This window comes from Podarcis erhardii (genome assembly GCF_964252035.2).
Source record: "Podarcis erhardii genome assembly, chromosome: 16".
Taxonomy (NCBI): Eukaryota; Metazoa; Chordata; class Lepidosauria; order Squamata; family Lacertidae; genus Podarcis; species Podarcis erhardii.
Window position 1 is genome coordinate 32860734 of NC_138514.1, and position 23781 is coordinate 32884514.

Genomic DNA, 23781 nt, shown 5'->3' on the forward strand with positions numbered 1-23781 from the left:
GGAGCTGGAACCGAGCAACGGGAGCTCACCCCATCATGGGGATTCAAACCGCCAACCTTCTGATCGGCAAGCCCAAGAGGCTCAGTGGTTTAGACCACAGCGCCACCCGCGTCCCTAGTAGCACCTTAGAGACCAACTAAATTTGTTATTGGTATAAGCTTCCATGTGCACGCACACTTCTTCAGATACCTTCAGATACTTTCTCTTTGTTATTGTTCTAATATTTAAATGCTTTAAATTCTTAACTGGTTTGAATCTCTTAATTTTTTTTTTATTGGACTGGTCAAATGCCAAAACCAGTGCAGAGAAGATTAAATCAAAGCAATGACGGTGGATAGGAACGTGCAGATAAAAATGCATTGCAGCTTGAACTTCCCCCTCTCCAGCAATACATTATTCTATCCATCTCAGAATTTTTCTTTCTCCCTTTTTATAAATAAAGTACCAAACTAGTTTTCTCTCTCTCATTAGCATGAAGATGCTTGAGGCATTTTTTTTAAGAGTGTGTACGTGTCTTTAACAGGAGGAGAGGGAGGTGTTGCGCATTAAGCTATCAAATAGCTTGATCCAAATTGTCCAAATAATTTTCCAGTCCCAGCATGTCGTGAAAAGGGTTTCCCCCTCCGTTCCCTCTCCCCCCCTTCTATTTTTGATAGAAATTAGGATCGTATACTTGTAAATGACTTGTGGAGGAGATTGAGGCAGTCAGTGGAAATGGAGTTTCTCCAGGTGCTAGTCTCTAATAGCGCTATAATAGCTGTTGAGTCGCTGGGAGGTCTGCATTATTACAATGTAATCAGAATCCCGTTGCTATATACTTATTGTCTGACACTTGTGGAATTTTAAAAGCAATAACATTTTTTTTATAAAAAATAAAAAATAAAAATCACATCATTATTATTAAAGTTATTTTCTTCCTTTCTCCCTCTACGGCTGCCCCGATGCTCATTTTCAAAAGGGTTTTAACCTTAGTGAAAGCATTGTCGCCTGTGCTGGAAAGGGGCGGTTTTTTTGCTCCTGGTGTTGTGGAATCGGAGCCCTCTCTCTATCTTGCTCTCTCTGTTTCTAGTTACGCTTCCCCCCATTTCTAGGTTAGTAAGTGGGGTGGGGAGAGAAAGGGCATTTCCAACAAAACAGCCACCACTGTAAGAAGGGGATTAGACGAATTCACGGAGGAACAAGGCTATCAGATACAGCTACTGGCCACAAATGGCTGTGTTCTATCGCCATTGTCAGAGGCATTGAGCCTCTGGATAGCAGTTGCCATGACTCACAAGTGGAGAAGGTTGCTATTGTCCTCATGTTCAACTTGTGGGCTTCCCATGGGCATCTGGTCAGCCACTGGGAGGACAGGGATGGTGGCGGGGGTTAGTCACCTGGTCCTACAGGCTCATCATACCTTCTGAAGGCAATAAAGGTAAAGGTAAAGGGACCCCTGACCATTAGGTCCAGTCATGGCTGACTTTGGGGTTGCGGCGCTCATCTCACTTTATTGGCCAAGGGAGCTGGCGTACAGCTTCTGGGTCATGTGGCCAGCATGACTAAGCCGCTTCTGGCGAACCAGAGCAGCGCACGGAAACGCCATTTACCTTCCCGCTGGAGCGGTACCTATTTATCTACTTGCACTTTGACGTGCTTTCAAACTGCTAGGTTGGCAGGAGCAGGGACCGAGCAATGGGAGCTCACCCTGTCACGGGGATACAAACTGCCGACCTTCTGATCGGCAAGTCCTAGGCTCTGTGGTTTAACCCACAGCGCCACCCACGTCCCTTCTGAAGGCAATAGGCAGCAGGAAATGCATGGTGAATCTATGGAACTCACTCCTGCAGTGTGAGGCAGTGATGGCCACCAATTTGGGCATTTTCAAAAGAGTATCAGGCAGTGTCATGGAGGTGAGGGCTGCCAATGGCTACTAGCTACAATGGCTATGTTCTGCCTCCACAATTGGGGGCAGCTACGCTTTTGAATGCTGGAAACCACAGGTGTGGACAGGGCTCTTTGCTCAAATCCTGCTTGCTGATTTCCCACAGGCATTTGGCTGGCCCCTTTGAGAACAGGAGGCTGGAGGAGATGGCTGTCGATGGCTATGGCTCCTATCTAAGGCTTTTGCTACAGTGAAAGGGGCCAGTCACAGAATCACCGAGTTGCAGAGTTGGAAAGGACCGCGAGGAACATCTACTCCAACTCCCTGTAGAGCAGGAATCTTTCACTCAACATGGGGCTCAAACCCACAACCCTGAGATTAAGAGTCCTATGCTCTGCCAACTGAGCAATCCCAATCAACCCAGATATTATGTCCTTTGACCCAGAGGACCCATCTCCTCATTCCAAACATGTGGGGAGAGTTCAGTATTTATGCCATTTATTTGTTGCATTTCACACACACGGAAGAGTCCCTTTGCAGCATGAAAGGCATTGAAGCTTCATACGAAACAGCCATAGAACACAATACCAAAATGCACTCCCTCCAAAAGATGAAAAACTTGTATCTCACAGTATGATCCCCAGCTCCCCATCTTTCTTTTTGGTTCAATTCAGTAGTTTCAGCCAGATCTGCAGTTTCAGAACGCTAGCGGTTTTTTCCTTTGTTCTCTACTCCGTTTTTCTCATGCTTTGTGTCACTGTGGTGATCTTTTACTGCTTTGTTGTTTGTGTTTTGGTGGGGAAAGATGCAATAAAAACTTCTTTTTTTAAAAAAAAAGTATAATTCACTACCCTCCCAATTAACGATCAAAGGCCCATGAGAGCAGAAATGTTTTAGCCTGGTGCCTAAAAGCACACAACAGTAGAGCCAGGGTTGCTTCTCTGGGATGTCATTCCCCATGTCCCTGGCTCCCAGTTGTCGAAGAAGAAGAATTCAAGGGTGGATCCTTTCCAAAGTCTTTGATGTTTAGACTGGATACACCTGTGAATCTCTGGTCTAAGGCACAGCAGGCAGTGCGCATAGGGAACCCAAGACATGGATGCACAAAGGCAGGTGATATAACTACTCAAAGCTGAGGCAACCCAACACTGACACGCATACACACCACGTTTGCTGTCCTATATTAAAAAATAGAGGAGGTTCAACCCAGTACACCAATGCTTCTTCAAGCCCTTTGTCTTGAAGGCAGGGTCTGCTTCATCTATCTGTTCATCCTTCCTTTGGCACCTCTGGGACCTAGGTGATGGAGAGGATGCCTCTATCCTGTTTGGAGAGGCAGGGCTAGGGAAACCCAGCCAGATCGGCGGGGTATAAATATTATTATTATTGGGAGCATAGTGTGGGAGGCACAGTGGAGGTGTCAGAGATAGGTGCTGACAGCTGTGGAGGGAAAAGCAAGGCTGCGGGGTCAGGCAGGACTTGTAGGGACAGGTGAATCAAGAGAACAGGTTGAGGGACCACCCCCGACACTTGGGCCCTGCCAGGACCCTCTCTGCAAAGCCCTCCCCCCAGATCTGGCAGAGGCCTCCCCATCCGGCTGGATCCCCCCCCCCCAGGAAACCATTCATCTGCCTCATCCTGACTCAGCTACCCGAAATGGGAGCCACCACTGAGAAGGCCCCATTTGTGTGTTGCCACCTTCTGATAATGCACATGGGTAGGTTCATGTGGGGAGAGGTGGTACTTATGAGGGAGACTTAAGCCCCCCTCCCACCCACCCCCAAGAGGAAATCTGGGGGACAGTTAAATGCAAAACATTTTGGACAAATGTTGCTCGAAATGGCCTGTCTCTTAGTCTCTGACCTCACCACCTCTCAATGGGAATGAATCACAAGGTTGTCTTAGCTGTGGCCCCCTGAATCTACAATACTCACCCCAGAGAGGTTCACCTGACACCTGCATTGTAATTTCCCCCTCGCACCTGGTGAAAACTTTTTTAAAATGAAAATTCCCAGACCTTTTAGGAACTTTTAAACCATGACCTCCTTCATTTCTGTGTTGCCTCAATCTGTTGCTTTAATTTTATGCACTTGCATTATTTACCATTCTTCCATTAGGCTTTTGTGTGATAAATTCTGTTTGAAAAATGGGGTTTAAGAAAACACAAAGCCACCTACTCCCAAGTTTGGATTTTCCTGTATGCTTCCTCCCATTTTGCTTCTTTTTTTTCTTCCAGAAATCTGTCCTGATTGACCATGGCATCCGGCGACTGACTTTCCTTGTGGCGCAAAAGGTATTTTGATATCTCTCTCTCTCCCTCCATTTGTGTGTGTGTCTCATAGTTTGCTTTTAAAGGCAGTCTTCACATTATTGCAAACCTTATTTTTAATGGGGGTGAATGGGAGAGGGAGGAGTCCTGTTCATGATTGCTTTTTATTTTATTTGTGCATCTCCAACTGCGCAATGCTCTCTCTCTCAAGAAAATTAATTGAGAATTGAGGATGATGACAATATTGAGCTGCTTGTGATTTTTGCCTTAATTTGTTTTTAATTTATATACTAATTGCTAGCTTTCTTCTGCTCCCCCCCTCCCCTTTATCCTTCCTGTCACCCTGCTCCGCCTTTCTGTGTGCCTCTCTCTTTTTATTTATTTATTGCTCATAAGGATTTCAGGAAACAGGTCAACTGTGAGGTGGACCAAAGATTTCATGTAAGTAAAAGGTGTTGGTTGGGAGGGATGGGGAGTTCCAGGTTAATTTTTATCTTTCAGTTTCTTAGTGTACTTGGAAAGGGTTAGTTTCCCCCCCTCTTAAATTTAGGTTTAAGTCAGGGATGGACCTGCAGAAGTTTTCTTACAGTGTTTACAAATCAGCCCTAAGGCAGGCCCTTCTGTTGTACTCGTACTCTTAAAAGGACGTAGCATATGAGGAAAAAGAAAAGGGAGGGAGGAGGAAAACGCAAGCTCAAGCACAAGTTCTTGAAAGTTTCGGCCACTGTCAATGTCTTGCCATTGGTAATATTGTGAGACTCTTCCCAATACCCATCAGTCCAGCCTGGCCAATGCTCACTGATGATATTGCTAATGGTCAACAATAGAAAGTGTCCTTTCATACTCCATCATGGTGTGGTACCCTGGTTTGACATCATCTGATTGGAAGTCCCTGCAGAGGGTGGTGAATACAGCACAAGATATTATGGGCTGTCCAGTGAATCCGCTGGATGAAATAGCGGAAGAACGTTACCTCAGGAGAGTGAGGAAAATTCTCAGGGATGATTATTCACAGCCTGGCCGGCACTTTCTTGATCTCCTGCCCTCAGGCAGAAGATCTAGAAGCATGATTAGTCGCACCAACAAGGTAAAGAACAGCTTCTGTCCATGGGCTGTTAGGCTGCTGAATGAAAAGATAACAACAGGGCAACTGACTTTCGGGTTTGATGGGTGTGCGTCAGTAAACAAGGGGAATTAAGACTAAGAGAGCTGAGTGGGGGGTGCTCATGTAATCTCACTGTATACAAGTTGTACAAGTGACAATAAAGCATTTCAGTTTCAATTTCAATGATGGTAGCTGAGGTCCAGTCCACTAATAACTGCAATACAGTCACTCCATCCCTGACTTAGACCAATCTGTTGACTGTGGTGCAGCCACATGTCCAGAAGCAGGACAAGGCAGCGATACCGGATGAGGCCATCATGCCCTGGATGCATAGGGAAAAACCTAGTGTTCAGTGTCAGAAGAGTAATAGAATTGTAGAGTTGGAAGGGACCCTGAGGGTCATCGAGTCAACACCCTGCATGGAGGGATTGAACCCATGACCTTGGAGTTACAAGTGCCACGCTCTAACTGGTTGAGCTAGCTGGCTTTTATAGTGAAGATACTTTGGAGGTGGAAGAGCTCTAGGTTAACCATCCTTAGCACCTCTAATGCAAAGAATCTTGGGTAGCAAGGTTGGGAAGTTTTTGGCCTGAGACCCCATGAGAGCAGTCAAAGTTTGTCAGGGATAGGGAAGCTGTGGGCCCTCCTGATGTTGCTGCTCTCCAATAACACAAAGAACAGTTGGTCCTTGTTGACCTGTTAAAGAATTTAGCGGTCAGCGATTCTGTGAGCATAGCTTGAAATCTAACCTGAATCGTGTAACTGTTTGATGTTTAATTGTTGGTACAATATTTTAGGGCAGTGTGTGTGTTGATCATTATGATCAGTTGTTATGCTGTGCACTGTTTTGGATTCTTCATATATTCCAAGTCCAACTTGGCATATTCAGCAAAAATGACCCATAGATCTTATGGTCAGAAATATCTTTAGCTGTTAAAGTTAAACAAGCAAACCTTCCCCACTCTTTTTTTTTTTTTACTGTTGTTTTATCTGAGCTATGCTATTTATATTCTCTCCAGTTTACTTCATATATGCAGTGTATGTTTTATTATTAAGTTTTTGACTGTTTTAATTGATCATTTTAATTTTTATGGCAAATCGCTCAGAGGTTTCATTACAATCAAGTGGTAAATACATTTTGTTAAATAAATATTTAAAGTGTGAATTTTTATCCTACCTTTCCTACCAAACAAGCTTTTTGGAGGGTGGGTTGGGTAAACAACAGAAAAGCAAACAATACAAATTAAAACAAAAGGATATTTTAAAAATGTGAGCATCTGAAAACAGCTATTGCCACACAGGCTTTCTTGGTCCAGTTTTCATCTGCTTCTCTCCTTCCTTTGTGTTCCTTCCACTTTAAAAATAGATATCACTGGGAATATTTTTCTCTTGTTTGGGGTTAGGACTATTAGCCGTGCTCTGTGGAGTAATAAGAGAGATTAGGCTGCAGGCAAAAGGAAAAGAGCAAGAGTATTTTGTCCCCTGTGTGTGTGTGCACGCGCACACACACCAGCCTCTCCCAGAATGCTTTGTGTGGCGTGAGCAGCTTTGCCCGGGTTTTATTGATGGGAGCGAACTTAAAACGCACACACAGATACCAATCAATCAACAGCTTTAAGACAGGAAGCAGAGGACAGTCAGGAGAGCTTAAGCAAGAACCTGGAGGCTTTAGCAAGGAGAAATCGGGGCAGTTTGAGAGAATAAAAATGGATAAGTTGAGGAAGGGGAGAGTTTTTCTGAGTGCTTGCGAATAAATCCGCACGCTTTGCCTCCAGGTTGCAGAGAGAAGTCCTGGTTGGATTCCCCGGCAGCAGCTTTTAAAGGCGAAAGGAAGGGCAGAAATGTAGTTAGAAAGGAAAGACTGGATTGCACCTCAGAACAGACCACCTCGAAGCCGGGGGAACGCAGGAAGGAAGCTGCCATAACGCAGAGAGGTCATTCCAAGGGCCACCATGGGTGGCGGACAGGGCAGGAAGCAAGAGAGGGTGGGGGTGGTCTAGGGAGAATCCCTAGGGCCAGTCCAATAGCCCTGGAGGGCCACATTTGGCCCCCAGGACTGAGACTCCCAATCCCAGGTCTAGCTCTATATTGTCTGACATTGGGGTGGGGCATGTGTTCTTCCAGCCAGGGTGATGGGAGCTGTTGTCCCAACAACAGGGTTTCAAGCAAGAGCCTTTCCCAGCCCTACCTGGGTATAGCAAGACATGAACTTGGGACGTTTTGCATGTCTGGCTTCTTACGGGGTGACACTTGCCTCCAGCTTCGTCTTCCGTCGCTTCAGTGTCGCCCTTGTGGAACTCAGCTGGGAGGAGGATGGGGACAAAGCCAGGATTCTCTGGGTCTCCCAGTTGTTGGGGCTCCTTGCCATCTGCCCCACCAGTTTTTACGGGTACCAGCCTCCACTGCTTTCTGAGCCTTCTTCCTGGGAAAGCAAGGCTTGAACTTCTGATCAGACAACTTATGGCTTTGTTCAGATGGGCCGGTTCCTGCTGGTGGAGATGCTCTGTGTTTTGCAGAGGAGGTCTCTTGTGTCGAGAGATTTTTTTGGAGAGCTTCGCCTCGCCCTTCGGAGAGTCTTTGGCTCGGTCATTAATAGTCCCTCCTCTTTGTTACTGGACTGCCTGTCAACGTAACTCAGGGGCCTTGGCTTGGGTTTGTTTTGTGTTTTAATTACAGTCTATATAATTAGTTCTCAGCATGTTGAGGTAATAGAGAGCTGCTCCAGCAAGCTTCCAATTTCCTCATCTCATTAGGTTTTTAACGCGATTATTAGTATAATAACCAGCTATGATGATTTTTTTCTCGTGTAGCTTTCTGCATTCTCCAATTTGCAGGGTGTCTTGATTGGTTAATTTAGGCGAATTATTCTGATTGTCTTGATGATGGTTGGTTGATTAGAACACAGCGGGGGCATAATTCCTCCATCTAGGAAGGGAGATTTCTTTAAATATTTTTTTTTTTTGGAGGGGGGAATTTTGGTTGCAAAATCCTGAGGATTTGTGTGTTTGTGCGCATGTGCACATTTAGTTAGTATATTTGCCCAAAAATGTTAGATGGGAGGTCTTCTTTAGGGAAAAAATATTAAATCACATTAGCATGGGTGCTAGAAGGACAAATTGGCAGTATTTGGAGAGTAAGGCATTTTCATCATCTTCCTAATCACTTCCTCCTCCCCCCCTTACTTTCCTTCTGGAATCTGTAGTTTGTTAAGGGTACTGTGAGTTGCTAGGATACTTTTTACAAACTACAACTCCCAGGATTCTTTGGGAGAAGCCATGGCTGTTGAAGTGGCATAAGAGTGCTTTAAATGTATGCCATGGATGCAACCCAAAGCCTATGATTTTCTATGTCCTATCCTTTTAGGCCTCAACCAACTTTTGCAAATACAGGGGCATACCTCAGCTGCAAACATCATATTCCTTGAATATCAGTTTTAACAGTTGTGGCTTCTCCTGAGGAATTATGGGAAATGGAGTTGGCCCAAGTGCAAAGAGAATTTTCTCTTGGGTATCCTTATGTCTTCCACACTCCTCCAAACTGAGATTGCTAGGAATGACAAACCAGCTTTAGGCTGCAATGCTGTGTCAGTTTTCACCTGTTGAACTCCATGGGAGGTGTAGTCCAAAACATCTGGAAAACACCTGGTTGGGAAAGGCTATGTTAAGCCATGGTTTAGTGTGAGATGTGAACACAGACATTAAATAATACTCAGACCTCTGTAAAATATTTGGCTTTCCTGCTCCCTTCTTAAGATTCGTGTTTAAAATCTAAAAGGTTTGGGGTTTTTTTAGAAATGTTTGTATCCCACTTTTCTATTGGAGAGCAATGTTCAAGGGCAGCTTAAAATCAGAAATTAAAGCAACAGCAGTCTATTTAAAAAAACTGGATGACTTTTCAAATGGTGGTTTTGTTGGTGGGTGGTTTAAAGCCAGAGGATCATTATTTTTAACAATGGTGACTACGGTTAGAACACCCTTGCTATCTATAGGTGAGAGAGTAAGGGCAGGTGATGTTTTCTGAGGCTAATTTCACTCTTTTTCTTTTTGGGACAGAGGGAATTCCCCAAATTTTTCACATTCCGGGCGAGGGATAAGGTAAGCACTAGCTAATTCACTGCTTCTGTCTTCTGAGTTGGAAATGGATTCATATCCTCAAAGCAACACTTTGCCCAAACACATAGCAAACCAACAACTTTCCAAAATATAGAAAGTGTGTGTATACCTGTGATACAGATACACATCAGTGTAATTATTTGTCTTTGTACTTCTAAGCTTAGCAACGTAATCTTTATACCATTTTTTTATATTGTAATTTACTTTCTAATATCTGTCTATCAGTGTTTATAAATTATATCCTGCCCACTCCTACAAATCATCCAAATATATATATGGTTGGATTTCCATTCCCAGTTTGAAGAAGACAGAATCTACCGCCACTTGGAACCGGCCTTGGCCTTCCAGCTGGAACTCAACCGAATGCGCAACTTTGACCTCACCGCCATTCCATGTGCCAACCACAAGATGCATCTCTACCTGGGCGCCGCAAAAGTCGAGGCGGGTGCTGAGGTTACCGACTACAGGTTCTTTGTGCGGGCGATCATCCGGCACTCGGACTTGGTTACCAAGGTGGGCTTTGCTGATTTATTAGCAGGACGCACGACCTGATGACGAGGTGCTGTGCGTGTTTATTTTAAGGTGTTGCCATTTACAAGCAACTCTCCATTTATGCGGAGGTTACGTTCCGAGGCACCATGCGCTTAAATAAAATCACATATCTTGGGAACACCATTGAGAATGCCTGCAAACACCCTCTAAACCTCTGGAAACCCTTGAAAAACCTTTTAAAAACCAGCAGCAGTTACTAGATCACCAAACTCCACTCCCTCCAAACTCCAACTCTCCACTGGCCTGAAAGTGTGAAGGCTCATGGGATTACACTTGCAAAGGCTCATGGGATTTCTAGGTGCCATTTTTGCCATTTTCGCATGCTTCTAGGGCGGTTTTTGCCCTTTTCTGTGCCCTCCCAGGTTTTGTTTGCGATGAGCATGCGCACAGTGACACGTGTTTTGAATCCACGTAAATGGGGAGTTGCCTGTATTGCATTTTCTTTTTCGGTGTTCTGTCCTGTCTCATGTAAATCACCCTTAGAACTGCTTGTGGGCTTCCCATTGGGGGCATCTGTGAGAACTAGATGCTGGACTAGGTGACCCTTTGGCCGGATCCAGCTGCAGGGCTCTTCTTATGTAGAGTCCGTTAATATTTCTAACCATCACTAGCTACTAGGCCCTATGCCTGTGCTTTACCTCCACTGCAGCTGACTAGTAGCTGAGAATTGGAGAGGGTGTTGCTGTGCTCAGGTCCTGCTTTTGGACTCTTACGCTGCCCACAATGGCTGTGCTCTGCTCCCACTGTCAGAGGCAGCAAGCTTCTGAATACCAGTTGCAGAAAACCAAGGGAGGGGAGTGTGCTCTCGTGCTCAGGCCCTGCTTGCAAGCTCATGAGTGGTCACCACGAGAACAGGATGCCTTTGGCCGGATCCAGCAGGGCTCCACTTAACTTCTTAAAGACAAATACATGGAGGAATAAGGTGGCCGCTAGTTGCAAGGCTGTACTCTTCCTCTGCTGTCCCAGGGACTGTGCCTCTGAACACCAGTTGCAATCGGGGAGAGTTGCTCTTTGCGCTCAAGCCCTGGCTTGCGAGCTTCCCATAAGGGTGTCTGGTTGGCCGCTGGGAGGACAGGATGCTCGATCAGATCCAGCAGCAAAGCTCTTCTGTTATCCTTAAATAACAGCTTGGTTTCTCTGCCCGCAGGAGGCGTCCTTCGAATATCTACAGAACGAGGGGGAGCGCTTGCTTCTGGAAGCCATGGACGAGCTGGAGGTGGCTTTCAACAACACCAATGTGCGCACAGACTGCAACCACATCTTCCTCAACTTCGTCCCGACGGTCATTATGGACCCATCAAAGGTAAGCTGGTCCCTTGACACTGAGAGGGAGATACAAATGGCTTTCCACCATCCAGTTTTTCAAAAAACATGTTTTCATTGCCTCGAGCATTTGGGGTGAATCAATGAGGTTGGTTTCTCTTTTGAGGCTGGTACGTTTGTTTGTTTTTATTACCTTTTAATGACTGTTTAAAGTCATGCATACGTATGCATTAATTTGATTTCATTCCTGCCCCACCCTTTTCCTCCAAGGAGCTCAAGTGGTCCTCCTCTTCCCCATTCTGTCCTCACAACAACCCTGAGTGGTAGGTTAGGCAGAGAGGCAGGGACTGGGCCCAAGGTCTCCCAGTGAGAGCTTCATGGCAGAGTGGGAATTTGAACCCTTCTGTCCCAAGTCCTAGACCGACACCCTAACCACTTTACAACCCTAGATTTCAATATTGCCTATTTTTGTGCTTCTTGGTAGTCTGGAAACTGTTCTGAGGTCACTATGAAGCCAGACTTCACGAAACTTTGGCCCTCCAGATGTTGTCATGGAGTCCAGAAACATCCAGAGGGCCACAGGTTGCCCACCGCTGCTATAAAGTGATGATGGAAACTGGATCTCTGATCCAACATGTAGGCATTTGGAACACTTAACACTGTCTTTGGTCCTTGTTAATGCGATTTGCTGATGATATGGCCCCGTCTTTTCAGTATTTTTGCATGAGGCACTATGGTTTATTTTTCTTGTCTCTTTTCAAGCGTTACAGGAAAACGTGTTTGTCTGTTCAGGATGGACTGAGAGACATTTGCTAGGTTTTAAGTTATGTGCTTGCGAAATATTTGAAATGGGCTAAATAAAGGAATATGCTTTCCCTCTCCCAAATAAAAGAATATAAGGTGAAAAAATAAAGTGATGAAGGGCGGTCTACAAAACTGGAGAGCAGCTGAGATGAATAAATATTATGTGGGAGGGTTGTGTGTTTGGGACTTGACAGAGGTGGGGAATCCATATTTTGCATTTAAGTGTTGTGCTGGGGTCTCATCTGTACTGTATGTTTTAAGCAGTATCATACCACTTTAACTGCCATGGCTTTCCCCCCAAAGAATATTGGGAACTCTAATTTGTTAAGGATGCTGAGAGTTGTTAGGAGACCCCATGCCCCTCAGGGCTACAGTTCTCAGAGTTGCTCAGAGGTCAGTCCCTCTTCTTAGGGAACTCAGAAAATGGCAGATTCTCTTGAGGGGCATAGGGGCCTCCTAACAACTCACAGCACCTCAAAGAAACATTCCCGTGGCTGTTTATAGCTGTATGGTGCTGCTTTAAAGATACAGTGCAGGTAGGGACTGGTCTAGGGTACCCCAGAGCTGAAGTAGCAAGTCTGGCTCTTTGTACCACAGGCTGGCTATGGTTCCTCCTTCCCTCTGGCCAGCCACACGACTGAGAGTGGGTCGCCCCATGCCTTGACCGCCACCTGCTTCCAGTTAGAAAAACTGGATTAGCAGCGTATTTGAAGTAAGGAGTGTGGCAAGGCACTTCTCTGACTGTTCTGCTTCTCAGGTGCCTCCAAGCCCCGCAGGGGTTTCCTTTTGCAGGAGCTGCGGGAAGAGTGTCTCCCAGAGGGGCTTTGGGAAAAGAGGCAGTTTGAGAGAGAACATTAAGACCTGCCTTCCGATTGCCTGCCTTTTAATATGCACTATTTACCAAACAGCAGTATATTAGAAAGTTTAATAAAACGGCAGAGGAACGGGCCTCCGAGCGGTAATTGCCTTGTTGATTTAAAGCATCGTAGCTGCAGTGAAACGCAGGGGCGTAAATGCTGTTTTTTAAAAAAGGAAATGTTTGCAGAGAATTTTGCTCTTAATGCCGCTCTCTGGTTTCTTGGAATATTAAGAAGATGGGGGTGAGGATTTTATAGGCTCAAAGAAATGGGAGGTCCTCAAATCTAGTCATCTAGTCCCAGAGTGGTGCAACAGGCAATCCGAGGGCCATGTGCGACCCTGAAGGCCTTTTGGGGAGATGGGAGGTGTCTAGGACTTTGCGAGAACCTCGGACCTCTTTCTCAAAGCCTGGCGCCTTGCTGAGCTGCCTTTGGGAATGCAGCGCAAGGGCTGGGGTGGCCCTCCAATTTTGGCCTCGCTTCCTCCTTTCTGCGCTCTGTGTGCAGCCCTCAGGTACTGCTTGGAAGTACTCTTGGTAGGAAAAGTTGGGCCGTCCTGATCTAGCCTAGCCCATTGCTCAGGGCGAGATCTGCAGTGGAGGTTGCAGCTGTAGCATCCCTAGCAGTCATGGTCTGCTATTGAACACCTCCAGTGAGAAAGAACCTACCACACAGGAAGCTGCCATGTACTGAGGCCACTGGTCCATCTGCGTTGTCTACAGGAGAGCTTCAACCTTTTTTCTTCAGCTGTTGCTGGACCACAGCTTCCATCACCCCCAGCCATGGGCTGAGCTGGCAGAGGCATCTGAAGGGAGTTGTAGTGCAACAGTAGCCGGCGAGCCAAGGTTGAAGCCATTCAGGTCTACCCTGAATAGAGGCTGCTCTCCAGGGTTTCAGACTGGGGAAAGTCTCAGCCGTACCTGGAGATGCCAGGGATCGAATGTGAGACCTTCTGCATGCAAAGCAGATGCTCTGCGAATGAGCACTTTATACAGGAGGGGAAATTCACACAGTTTGTACAAGTTTCACCCACACCCTGCACTACTTGAAGCAGTGCTGGTTAACCTGGACCTCTCCATGACCAGAGTCTTTTCTTGCCCCCATCATTCAGATCGAAGAGTCTGTACGGAGCATGGTGATGCGCTATGGCAGCCGCTTGTGGAAGCTCAGAGTCCTCCAGGCGGAGCTGAAGATCAACATTCGGTTGACTCCAACCGGCAAGGCGATTCCCATCCGGCTCTTCCTGACCAATGAGTCTGGTTATTATCTAGACATAAGTCTGTACAAGGAGGTGACGGACTCCAGAACAGCACAGGTGCGGCAACTTAAATGGTGCAGCTGTGGGGTTACATTTGACAGGGGGAGACAAATTCTCTTTGGTTATTATTGTTTTTCAGGTTCCAGCTTCGGCATTTCAGCCGGTAAAGAACGGAGATTCTACAAAACAGCTCCGTTGATGCTGCTTTGGGAGCTGAGAGTTGTTAGGAGACCCCTCTGTTCCCCTCACAGAGCCACAATTCCCAGAGGGGTTGACTGTTAAACCACTCTGGGAATTGAAGCTCTGTGTGGGGAATAGGGGTTCCCGCTAACAACTCTCAGCACTCAGGGGAAACTGCAGATTCTCTAGGGCAGCGGTTCCCAATCGGTGGCCCACAGATCCTGGGGGTCCTTTTAACCCACCCAGGGCATCTGTGGCACTGCTGACGTAACAAAAACTACCACAGAGACATCAACATTTTCAAAAGTAGGGGGCCCATGTCTTGGCTTTTGAAAAACAGTGTCTGTGTGTGGTACTTAGCTAATTGGGAGCCAGTGCTCTAGCAGACACAATACTGCTTTAGATGTGTGGTGCAGATGGAGTCTAAAGGAGACACATCTATAGAATTCCCTTCCGCATGACCAGCTGATGGCTGCCAACTTGGATGACTTTTAAAGTGGGGTTAGACAAATGGGGCAAGGCTCCGTTCTGCCTCCTCTAGTAGAGACATTCTGAAAAGGGTCGGGGAGAGAAGGCTTAGTTTAGAGTGAAATAAATACAATATTCTACAATATAATTATGTAATCTGTTAGAAAACATAATTATATTTATTTATTTATTTTTACATTCATACTGAACCTTTTCTCCAAGGAGCTTGAGACGGCATGCATGGTTCTCCATTTTATCCTCACAATAACCCTGTGAGGTCGGTTAGGCTGACAGATTAGGCTGACAGTTTAGCGCAGCACATGGGGACTCGCCAAGCAGGCAGCTTGGTTTGGGGGCAGCTTGTGGGCCGGTTAAACGACCAGTTAAACGACCCCCGTGGGCTGCTTGTGGCCCATGGGCCTTAGGTTGCCAACCCCTGCTCTAACCCACTGCACCATGCTGTCTGTCTGTACAGTGGTACCTCAGGTTAAGTACTTAATTCGTTCTGGAGGTCTGTTCTTAACCTGAAACTGTTCTTAACCTGAAGCACCACTTTAGCTAATGGGGCCTCCTGCTGCTGCTGCGCTGCCAGAGCACAATTTCTGTTCTCATCCTGAAGCAAAGTTCTTAACCTGAAGCACTATTTCTGGGTTAGTGGAGTCTGTAACCTGAAGCGTATGTAACCTGAAGCGTATGTAATCCGAGGTACCACTGTATTAGTGCTTTGCCTAATTGCATTCTGTTCCATGACTGGAAAGTGGCTGTTTGGGGGGCTTGTTGATAAATGGTGCCAGCATTATTATGAAGACTGAGCATGTGGGGGGGGTGTGCGGTGGTTTGTGCAGCAGTGCACATTTCTGAACCCAGGACCACTGTCTGGAGAATACCAGCCTCAAGAAGCCATTCATCCCATAGCCTTTCCTGTATGTAACAACACAGCCGTGGGGCCTTGTCTGATGCACTAGCGTCAAATTGGCTTTAATTGTGGGTGTGTATCTCCTCGTCTAGATTATGTTCCAGGCTTATGGTGATAAGCAAGGGCCACTACACGGAATGTTGATCAACACTCCATATGTGACAAAGGACCTGCTCCAGTCCAAGAGATTCCAGGCGCAGTCATTGGGGACGACGTACGTCTACGACATCCCCGAAATGTTCCGACAGGTGAGAACTGCCCCCTGGGCTCGCTATTAGAACATGAATCCTTGTAATAGTGGGAAGCCATGGTTTCCTGTTGCATCTGAACCAAGCAATGAAGAGTGGGGGTTTTTTTTATTTTAAAAAAAATTAATGAAAGCATCTTATTTTTTCTCCCTCCCTTCCCCAAAACACCTTTAGTCTTTAATTAAACTTTGGGAATACATGAAAGACTTTGCGACCCTGCCTGCTCCTCCGCTGCCTTCTGACCTGCTGACATACACAGAGCTGGTGCTGGACGACCAAGGCCAATTGGTGCATATGAACAGGCTGCCTGGAGGAAATGAGGCAAGTTCCAGTAGGCTGGCTGACTGTGGCGTGGGTAATATGGGTGGGGCTGGGGGTGGCAGAATGAAACTGGGTGGCTGGAATCCTGAACACTGGAGAGCCAGTGTGGTGTAGTGGTTAAGAGCGGTAGACTCGTAATCTGGTGAACCGGGTTTGATTCCCCGCTCCTCCACATGCAGCTGCTGGGTGACCTTGGGCTAGTCACACTTCTTTGAAGTCTCTCAGCCCCACTCACCTCATAGAGTGTTTGTTGTGGGGGAGGAAGGGAAAGGAGATTGTTAGCTGCTTTGAGACTCCTTAGGGTAGTGATAAAGCGGGATATCAAATCCAAACTCTTCGTCTTCTTCTGAACAGGGAGCTCAACAGATCCTGCAGCATTTGCACGGATCTGACCTGCAATGCAGCTCTCGGGATTTCTGAAATATTTGTGGGGGGTTTTTTGCTTAAGGCATTTCTTTCTCTCATCTTTTACAGTAATTTTAAATTGGTTTTTGCATGACATAACAAAACAGAAAAAAAGGGGTGGGGGGGAACCACATTGCATTGGTATACGCCAGGCTTCCTCAACCTTGGCCCTCCAGATATTTTTGGCCTACAACTCCCATGATCCCTAGCTAGCAGGGATGATGGGAATTGTAGTCTCAAAACATCTGGAGGGCCGAGGTTGAGGAAGCCTGGTATACGCGATACTGTGAAACATCATTCAGGATAATCCCAGACGGGCTGTGTGAGAAAAAAAGGAATAAATGGAACAATTGCATTAAGTCAGGGGCCAGAAATGCTTAGGTATGATGTCTGCCCACAGGGGACATTGGCAATCTGGAGGATGATTCCCACTGTCCATATGAGTGATAAAGGTGATGGAAGGGGGCCAAATTAAAGAGAAAGGGTTCTTAGATGTTACCTCCCCTGTTCCGTAACTTTCTCTGCCACTACTAGATTCCAAATCCACTAAACACTGGAGACTCTATATACCCTTTCTCCCTCCGGTGCCACCAGGCAGATATCTTTATACCATACCTGTTGCATGGTGTCCGGAAAGAGCAACAATAGGTTTATCCCTGGAATCCGGAGGGATAATTTGCTGAACTATGGTGGAAATTTCCTGGAATATACTTTCCACCAAAAACCATGCACAATCAGACATTCCCACCACATGTGGAAATAGCCCTCCCGCCCCACCCCATTCCAGCAATCTGTAGAATTGTTGGCATTTCTAAGCGTTGTATATAAACACAATCTAAAGAAAACGGGGACGACGGAACAGTAAGAATTTATCATAGAACCGAGCACTTGGAACGCCTGGGTTTAGGGGAAGGGTCGTAGCCGAGTGGTGGAGACTCCCCTGCTTTGCACATGGAACATCCCAGCTTCAGTCACCAATGGCATCTCTAGGCAGGGTTTGGAAGGGCAACCCTGGAGATCTGCTGCCAGTCAGTGTGGACACATTGGGCTAGATACCCGTGGTCTCGTTCACTCTTAAGGCATAGTCCTGTGTCTCCTGTCTCTTGTTAGACATGGACTAACATTTTGGGGAAGGGCTGTGACGCAGTGGCAGAGCGTCCTCCTCGCGTGCAGAGGGTTTTGTCCCCATTGGCATCTCAGGCAGAGCATCCAAAATCCAGGACACCAGCTAAGATGGGACTGCTGGTCTGACTCAGTATAGGGCAATTTTATATAAATATCTGTCCCAGGATAATGCGTCTGTTGGGCAGTGTTGGGGTGGGGTTTTTTTGTTATTGTTCTGCATAATTTTTTCAACTCTTCCCACCTGATTGGTGTTCAGAAAGGTTTAATATGCTGGAAAACATGCCTTGCCACTGCTAAATTGGAAGGAAGGGTTTTAAGAGACATCCTCCCAATGCCTCTGCGACTGCACCCTTTAAAAATGTTTTATATATTTTTCTCCTTGCAAGCGGGGACGGTGTTACAGTGCAGCAGGAAGGTCTTGGCATGTTTCTGCTCTCCCCCTCCCCACACCGGCCAGTCTCTCTCTCCCCCCTCTCCTCCTTCCTTTTCTTCTCTCATTTGGCATTTGGAGTGGTTGGAGGCCAGGGGAGAGTAGCCCAGATTCCCAAGGGACTGAGCTGTGCTCTGGCTGAAATTACTAGCGCAGAGGCTGCCTGGGCATGAACATGTACTGTTTACTCTGCCAGTATGAATACAAATAGTCTTATTATATGGGACCCTGTACCCAAAGCCCAACCGTTCAAGCTCGTGCGCTCTGTCTCTGTTACAAGCACACACTTCTCTCTCTCTCTCTCTCTCTCTCTCTCTCTCTCTCTCTCTCTCTCTCTCTCTTTCTCTCACCCCTGAAAGACTTTCTGTGTGCCTTGGACGGAAGCTTCTTTCTCCTTTTCCAAAGTACCCGCAAAAGTTTGTGGAATGTCACGTTAGGGGAGAAGGCTCAGTGGGTAGAGCATCCCAGGTTCAGTCCCCAGCATCTTAGAACCATAGAATTGTACACCTAGAAGGGTCCTCGAGGGTCAGCCAACCCCCTGCAATGCAGGAATCTTTTGCCCAAAGTGGCGCTCAAACCCACAACCCTGGAATTGAGAGTCTCCCGGTCTCCCAACTGAGCTCTCCCACATATTTCCAAGCAAGGTCCTTTTTTCACAGCCAAGAGGACTGGAAGCTTACTTTATTTTTAGGGAAAGGGCCAGAGATCAGTGTTGGAGCATCTATTTTGTGTGCAGAAGGTCTCAGGTTCAGTCCTCTGCAATGGGAATGAGGTCTCTCCTGACAAACTCTCATCACCCTTTAACAAACTACTACTGATCCTAGGATTCTTCAGGGAAGCCGTGATTGCTCAAAGTGGTTTGATACTGCTTCAAAGGCGTAGTGCAGATGGAGCCTTACAGGGCAGAGCTTTAAGTAAGGAGAAGAATCAGCTAGACTCAGGTCTGCCATTCTTGGCAGCAGCCACAGATTTAGCATAATGTTTTGTTGACCCTTAAGGATCCTTAAGGAAACCACTGAAATGTTACACTATTACTACTGCAGAATGAAATCCTCACCCTGCTCCCCCCCCCCCAAAAATCACCATCCTATTTACATTATGGGGGCAGACTTCAGTCATATTTCATATGTGCAAACATTTCAGGAAGGTCTTGCAGTTGGTGGTGGTAACAGAAGCCATGTTTTCCCCTGCCCTTTATGTTTCTTTGTTTATTGTTGACACTCAGAGGAGATCAAAGGTGTTTACTTATCCTTTGATCAAAGACCCAGAATTAGCTGCTGTTGCCAAATAATGGCATTCAGGGGCCCTTTTGAATTGGTGTTTTTTAATGGTGAATTCTGCAACATGAGAATAATATGAAGCAATAATAGCACATTAGTGGCAGATGTATGCTGGCCCATCCACACATCATTGGCTTTATTAGTTGTTCTGCAATGCTTCCTCAATGTTAATGCATTATTGCTACCTGGAGGAACACCTGCACTGTAGCGCAGCAAAAGTAGGACAAACAACCTGGAATGTTTGCAGCTTGAAAAAATGCAGAATTTCAGGTGGAAGTTATGAGAAATGCAGCGGTTGAAAATGAAGCAACATGTCAGCCCCAAAATTTTTGCAGCGGGATCACATATAACTTCCCCGATACCATCATTAATGGAATTCATCACAAATGCATGATAATGTCTGGAGGGGTCCCAAATGAAAATATTTTGCTTATAATTATTTTGCCAGGGAACACCGTAGGGCAGGACAGGAACAGAGGACTAAAAATCAAGGTTGCCTACTGATTGTAACTCCTTTTTGGTTGATTAATCACCTGCTCTGCAGCCTATCAACCTGATCAATTAATCAATTTCCATTGATTTAAGTATTATTGGAACGTCAATATACCAATTACCAAAGCTTCGATCAGGTGTCACTTGGTTAAAGAATCTCTGGCTTAGTGTTTTGTGTGTGTGTTGACGGACAGGTCCATGATTTCATTGGTCAGATCTTCAGTTTAATTGCCATATAATGAAAACCTCATTGTAGGTTTTGAGATGTTGAAATAAGAGCTGAAGAAGAGACCAGAGCTTAGTGGGCAGAGGCGATGCTTAGCATTCAGGAGGCCCCAGGTTCAGTCACAAGCATCTGCAGGTGAAAGGACCAGGTAGCAGGTGAAGCTGGTCCAGCACTCTGTTCTCAAAAGTGACCAGATGAATTGGGATTGAGAACCTAAGAGGAGCCTGTTGGATCAGGCCAGTGGCCCGTCTAGTTTAGCATCCTGTTCCCTCAGTGACCAACCAGATGCCAATAGGAAGCCCATAAGCAGAACCTGAGTCCAGCAGCACTCTTCCCCACTTTCCCAGCCTTCACACTGTCTCCGACAGTGGAGGTAGGACATTGGTCACATCATGACCAATAGCCAGTGTTTAGCATTACCCTCCATGAATCTGTCTACTCTTCTTTTAATAATTTGGGGGTGCTTCTGGAGCCAGCTCTCGGGTAGCCTCCATGGTTAGAAGTGCCTTTTACCAACTGCAGCTAGTTTGAAAGCTATGGCTGGACCAGGAAAGCCTCCCCACGGTAGTTTATGTGTTGGTTGCTTCAAGACCGGATTACTGCAATGTGCTTTTTGCGGGCCTTGCATTGTGCTTTATTCAGAAGCTGCGGTTAGTGCAGAATGCTGCAGCACAATTGCTGACAGCATAGAACCCCTGCGAGCAGACATACGCACCGTCTTGCCAGTTTGCTACTGGGCCAGGTTCAAGGTGTTGCTATTCACATATAAAGCCCTTGGGACCAATTTACCTATGAGATCAACTTACTTCACACGTGCCCACTTGATCTGCTTCGATCAGTGGAATTGGCACTACCACATAATGCCTGTTCCACATTTATAAGAACTCGGTTGTTTGCTGTGGCAACACTTTGGAACTCCCTGCCTATTGAGACCAAGCAGGCGGCTTCGCTGTACTCTTTTCGGTGCCTGCTAGAAACATTCCTGTTTGGACCAGCCTACCCAGATGCTTAGAAAGTTGAGGTGATTTTTTTTTAGTATTTTAACTTTTTGTATGCTTAAAACTAGGGCTGTGGAATTTTCTTGATTTTACCGTTTTATCTCTTTGTAAACCGCTTTGAGGTTTTGTTTTGTTTTATAGTCAAGAGGCGTAAAAATAGCATGAAATAAATAAAAATAAACCAAGTTGTGGGCCACCCCTACCTCTTGTAGAAGAAGCAAATTCCATAGTTTATGCGCTCTGTCCTGAATCTTCCAACATTCATCTTTGTTGAATGGCCCAGAGTTCTAGTAATATGAAAGCCTTTTCTTGAAATGAGGAAACCCGCAAAGTTCTTGCCTTTCCTCATTAGGGGAGTTGCTCCAACCCCTTGATCATTTTGGCTGCTCTTTTTTGGAAAGCCTTTCCAGGTTTACAGTATCCTTTTTTGGGGTAAAACAACCAGAACCATACATTGTGTTCTAAGCGTGTTCTCATCCAAACCGCTCAGAGTCCAACCAAGTCTGGGAAATGACTGCCATGGCTTTACAGAGAGCATAGAAATCTCAACTTTTAAAACTCAAGAAAAACCAGCAATGTGAGAGAACAGTGTGTTGTGGGTTTCTTGAATCAAGAGAATATATGTGTCTCCAAAGCAATAGTGAGTGTTAATTCAAACCTGGTTTGGATTCAAGTTCTATCCTGTCTGAGAATATATCTCTGCAGTTTATTTTCAGAGCACTAAGGGAGAGCTGTGGAAAGTTTTCTTCTTATTCCCAGAGTACGACCTTTCTGTTCTGCGACTGTCACTTAGGGAACTTTGCAAATGGTTGTCAGTGAAGCTGTTTCCTGGTGGGATTAGCTACCGCTGGGAATGAGTTTTTCTTTTCTGTTTTGAGTCCTTCGTATCCAATTGTGTTACCCAAAAGCCTTGCGGGGCGGAGGGGTGTATGGGGTGTGTGTTGCACGACAATAGCTTGAATTCTCCAAGCATGAGTTGCTAATCCGTTTGGGGGAGAGGAGGGGAGACATTTGGGCCGTCAGTAATCTGAAGGACAAATGAAACCTGACAGGTGAAGGGGCTGCGCTTGGACGTGACCATCTCAAACTACTTTTGAAGCGGTTTTGTCGCCACCCCTGGACAGCTTTCTCCTCCGATAGCTATTTATTTATTCACAGCAGGCGTGGGGAATCTGTGGCTCCCCAGACACCATCTCTCATTACCCAAACAGGACAAGATCAAGGTTTTGGCACCAACCTCTATCGCTGTAGCCCAGAGATCAGCAGACTTTTTCAGCAGGGGGCCGGTCCACTGTCCCTCAGACCTTGTGGGGGGCCGGACTATATTTTGAAAAAAATAATGAACAAATTCCTATGCCCCACAAATAACCCAGAGATGCACAAATTCCAAAAATGAACAAATTCCTATGCCCCACAAATACCCAGAGATGCACAAATTCCAAAAATGAACAAATTCCTATGCCCCACAAATAACCCAGAGATGCATTTTAAATAAAAGCACACATTCTACTCACGTAAAAACACACCAATTTGTGGGCCGGATTGATAAGGCGATTTGGCCGGATCCGGCCCCCGGGCCTTAGTTTGCCTACCCATGCTCTAGCCCTCTATCACTCAGGACCAGTTTACATGAGAGATCACCTTGCCCCAGCCATAAATCCCTGCGCTCTGTAGTGGAGTTTCTCCTGCGCGTCCCCCAAATATCAGACACCTGCTCCACAGTGGCTCAAAGCAGAGCTTTTACTGCGACTTCTTCTGCCCTGTGAATGCAACAGGCGTCCACTATCTTCACTTTCCAGAAACAATTGAAGGCATTTATGTTCCAGCAAGCGTTCCCACTTGGAGGAATGGATCTCTGCCGTGGGTGTTTACTTTGAATTGCTTTTAAATTTACTGGATGTTATTTTCCGTGTTGTTTTTATAATACGTTTGTCAACCAATTTGATACGCATTTAAAAGGTGACCCATGAATTAAGAGATGATAATCAGCCTCGGCCAAGCAGGACTCAGGGGTGTTGGGAGTCATAGTCCAGAAACATCTGCAAGGCCTTATCCTTGCACTACAAGAATTAGCTGAAGCAAGCTGTGAACGTATGTACTTCTGCCTTCTCTTTTCCACCTGTGGGAAGTAGGCCAGAAAGATTCCAATGCTGGTTTTAAATTCACCAGTTATCCACGATGTCCCAATTTGACAAGTTGTTCATTTGTTTAAGATGTGGCTAGAGTGAACAACCCATGAACTGAAACCATAGTTTCTGATCCGTGCTTGTTCTCATGAAATCATAGTGTAAACAAGCCAGAGTTCCCCCAAATTTTGTAGCTTTGGGGCTCATCATGGCTCGTTCTTGTTTGGATGTTCAGCTTACAAAAGCAAACGGTGAAACAAAAATGGCCCTTGTAAACAAAAATGTTTTTGCTGCTCCAAATATAAGAAGCAAGAGAGACAGGCAGGCCTCCCTTGGGAGAATGTTCCTCACACTTTAAGGGTCACAACTAAGGAGCCCCTCTCTTTGCTGCCCACCTGCCACTCTTTTGGTGGTACAGGGACATTTTCACTCCTCTCCCACTCAACAGTCCATGCCACCGAGTATTCTCAGTCCTCATTGGG

At 46.1% G+C, this 23781-nt stretch overlaps 1 protein-coding gene across 6 annotated transcripts in view; it reads left to right on the forward strand.

Annotated features, from left to right (window-relative positions):
• The window catches only part of ACACA (acetyl-CoA carboxylase alpha), a 198250-nt gene that overhangs the window by 97497 nt on the left and 76972 nt on the right, over positions 1 to 23781 (forward strand). For 4 of the 6 annotated variants that reach the window (XM_081844035.1, XM_081844036.1, XM_081844039.1 and 1 more), the window contains 8 exons: positions 4101 to 4157; positions 4530 to 4574; positions 9291 to 9332; positions 9648 to 9863; positions 11050 to 11205; positions 13938 to 14141; positions 15741 to 15896; positions 16071 to 16217. In XM_081844035.1, the coding sequence (XP_081700161.1) occupies positions 4101 to 4157; positions 4530 to 4574; positions 9291 to 9332; positions 9648 to 9863; positions 11050 to 11205; positions 13938 to 14141; positions 15741 to 15896; positions 16071 to 16217 (1023 nt within the window). The remainder of the gene's footprint in view (positions 1 to 4100; positions 4158 to 4529; positions 4575 to 9290; positions 9333 to 9647; positions 9864 to 11049; positions 11206 to 13937; positions 14142 to 15740; positions 15897 to 16070; positions 16218 to 23781) is intronic. The other 2 variants (XM_081844038.1, XM_081844037.1) reach the window with 1 other exon arrangement.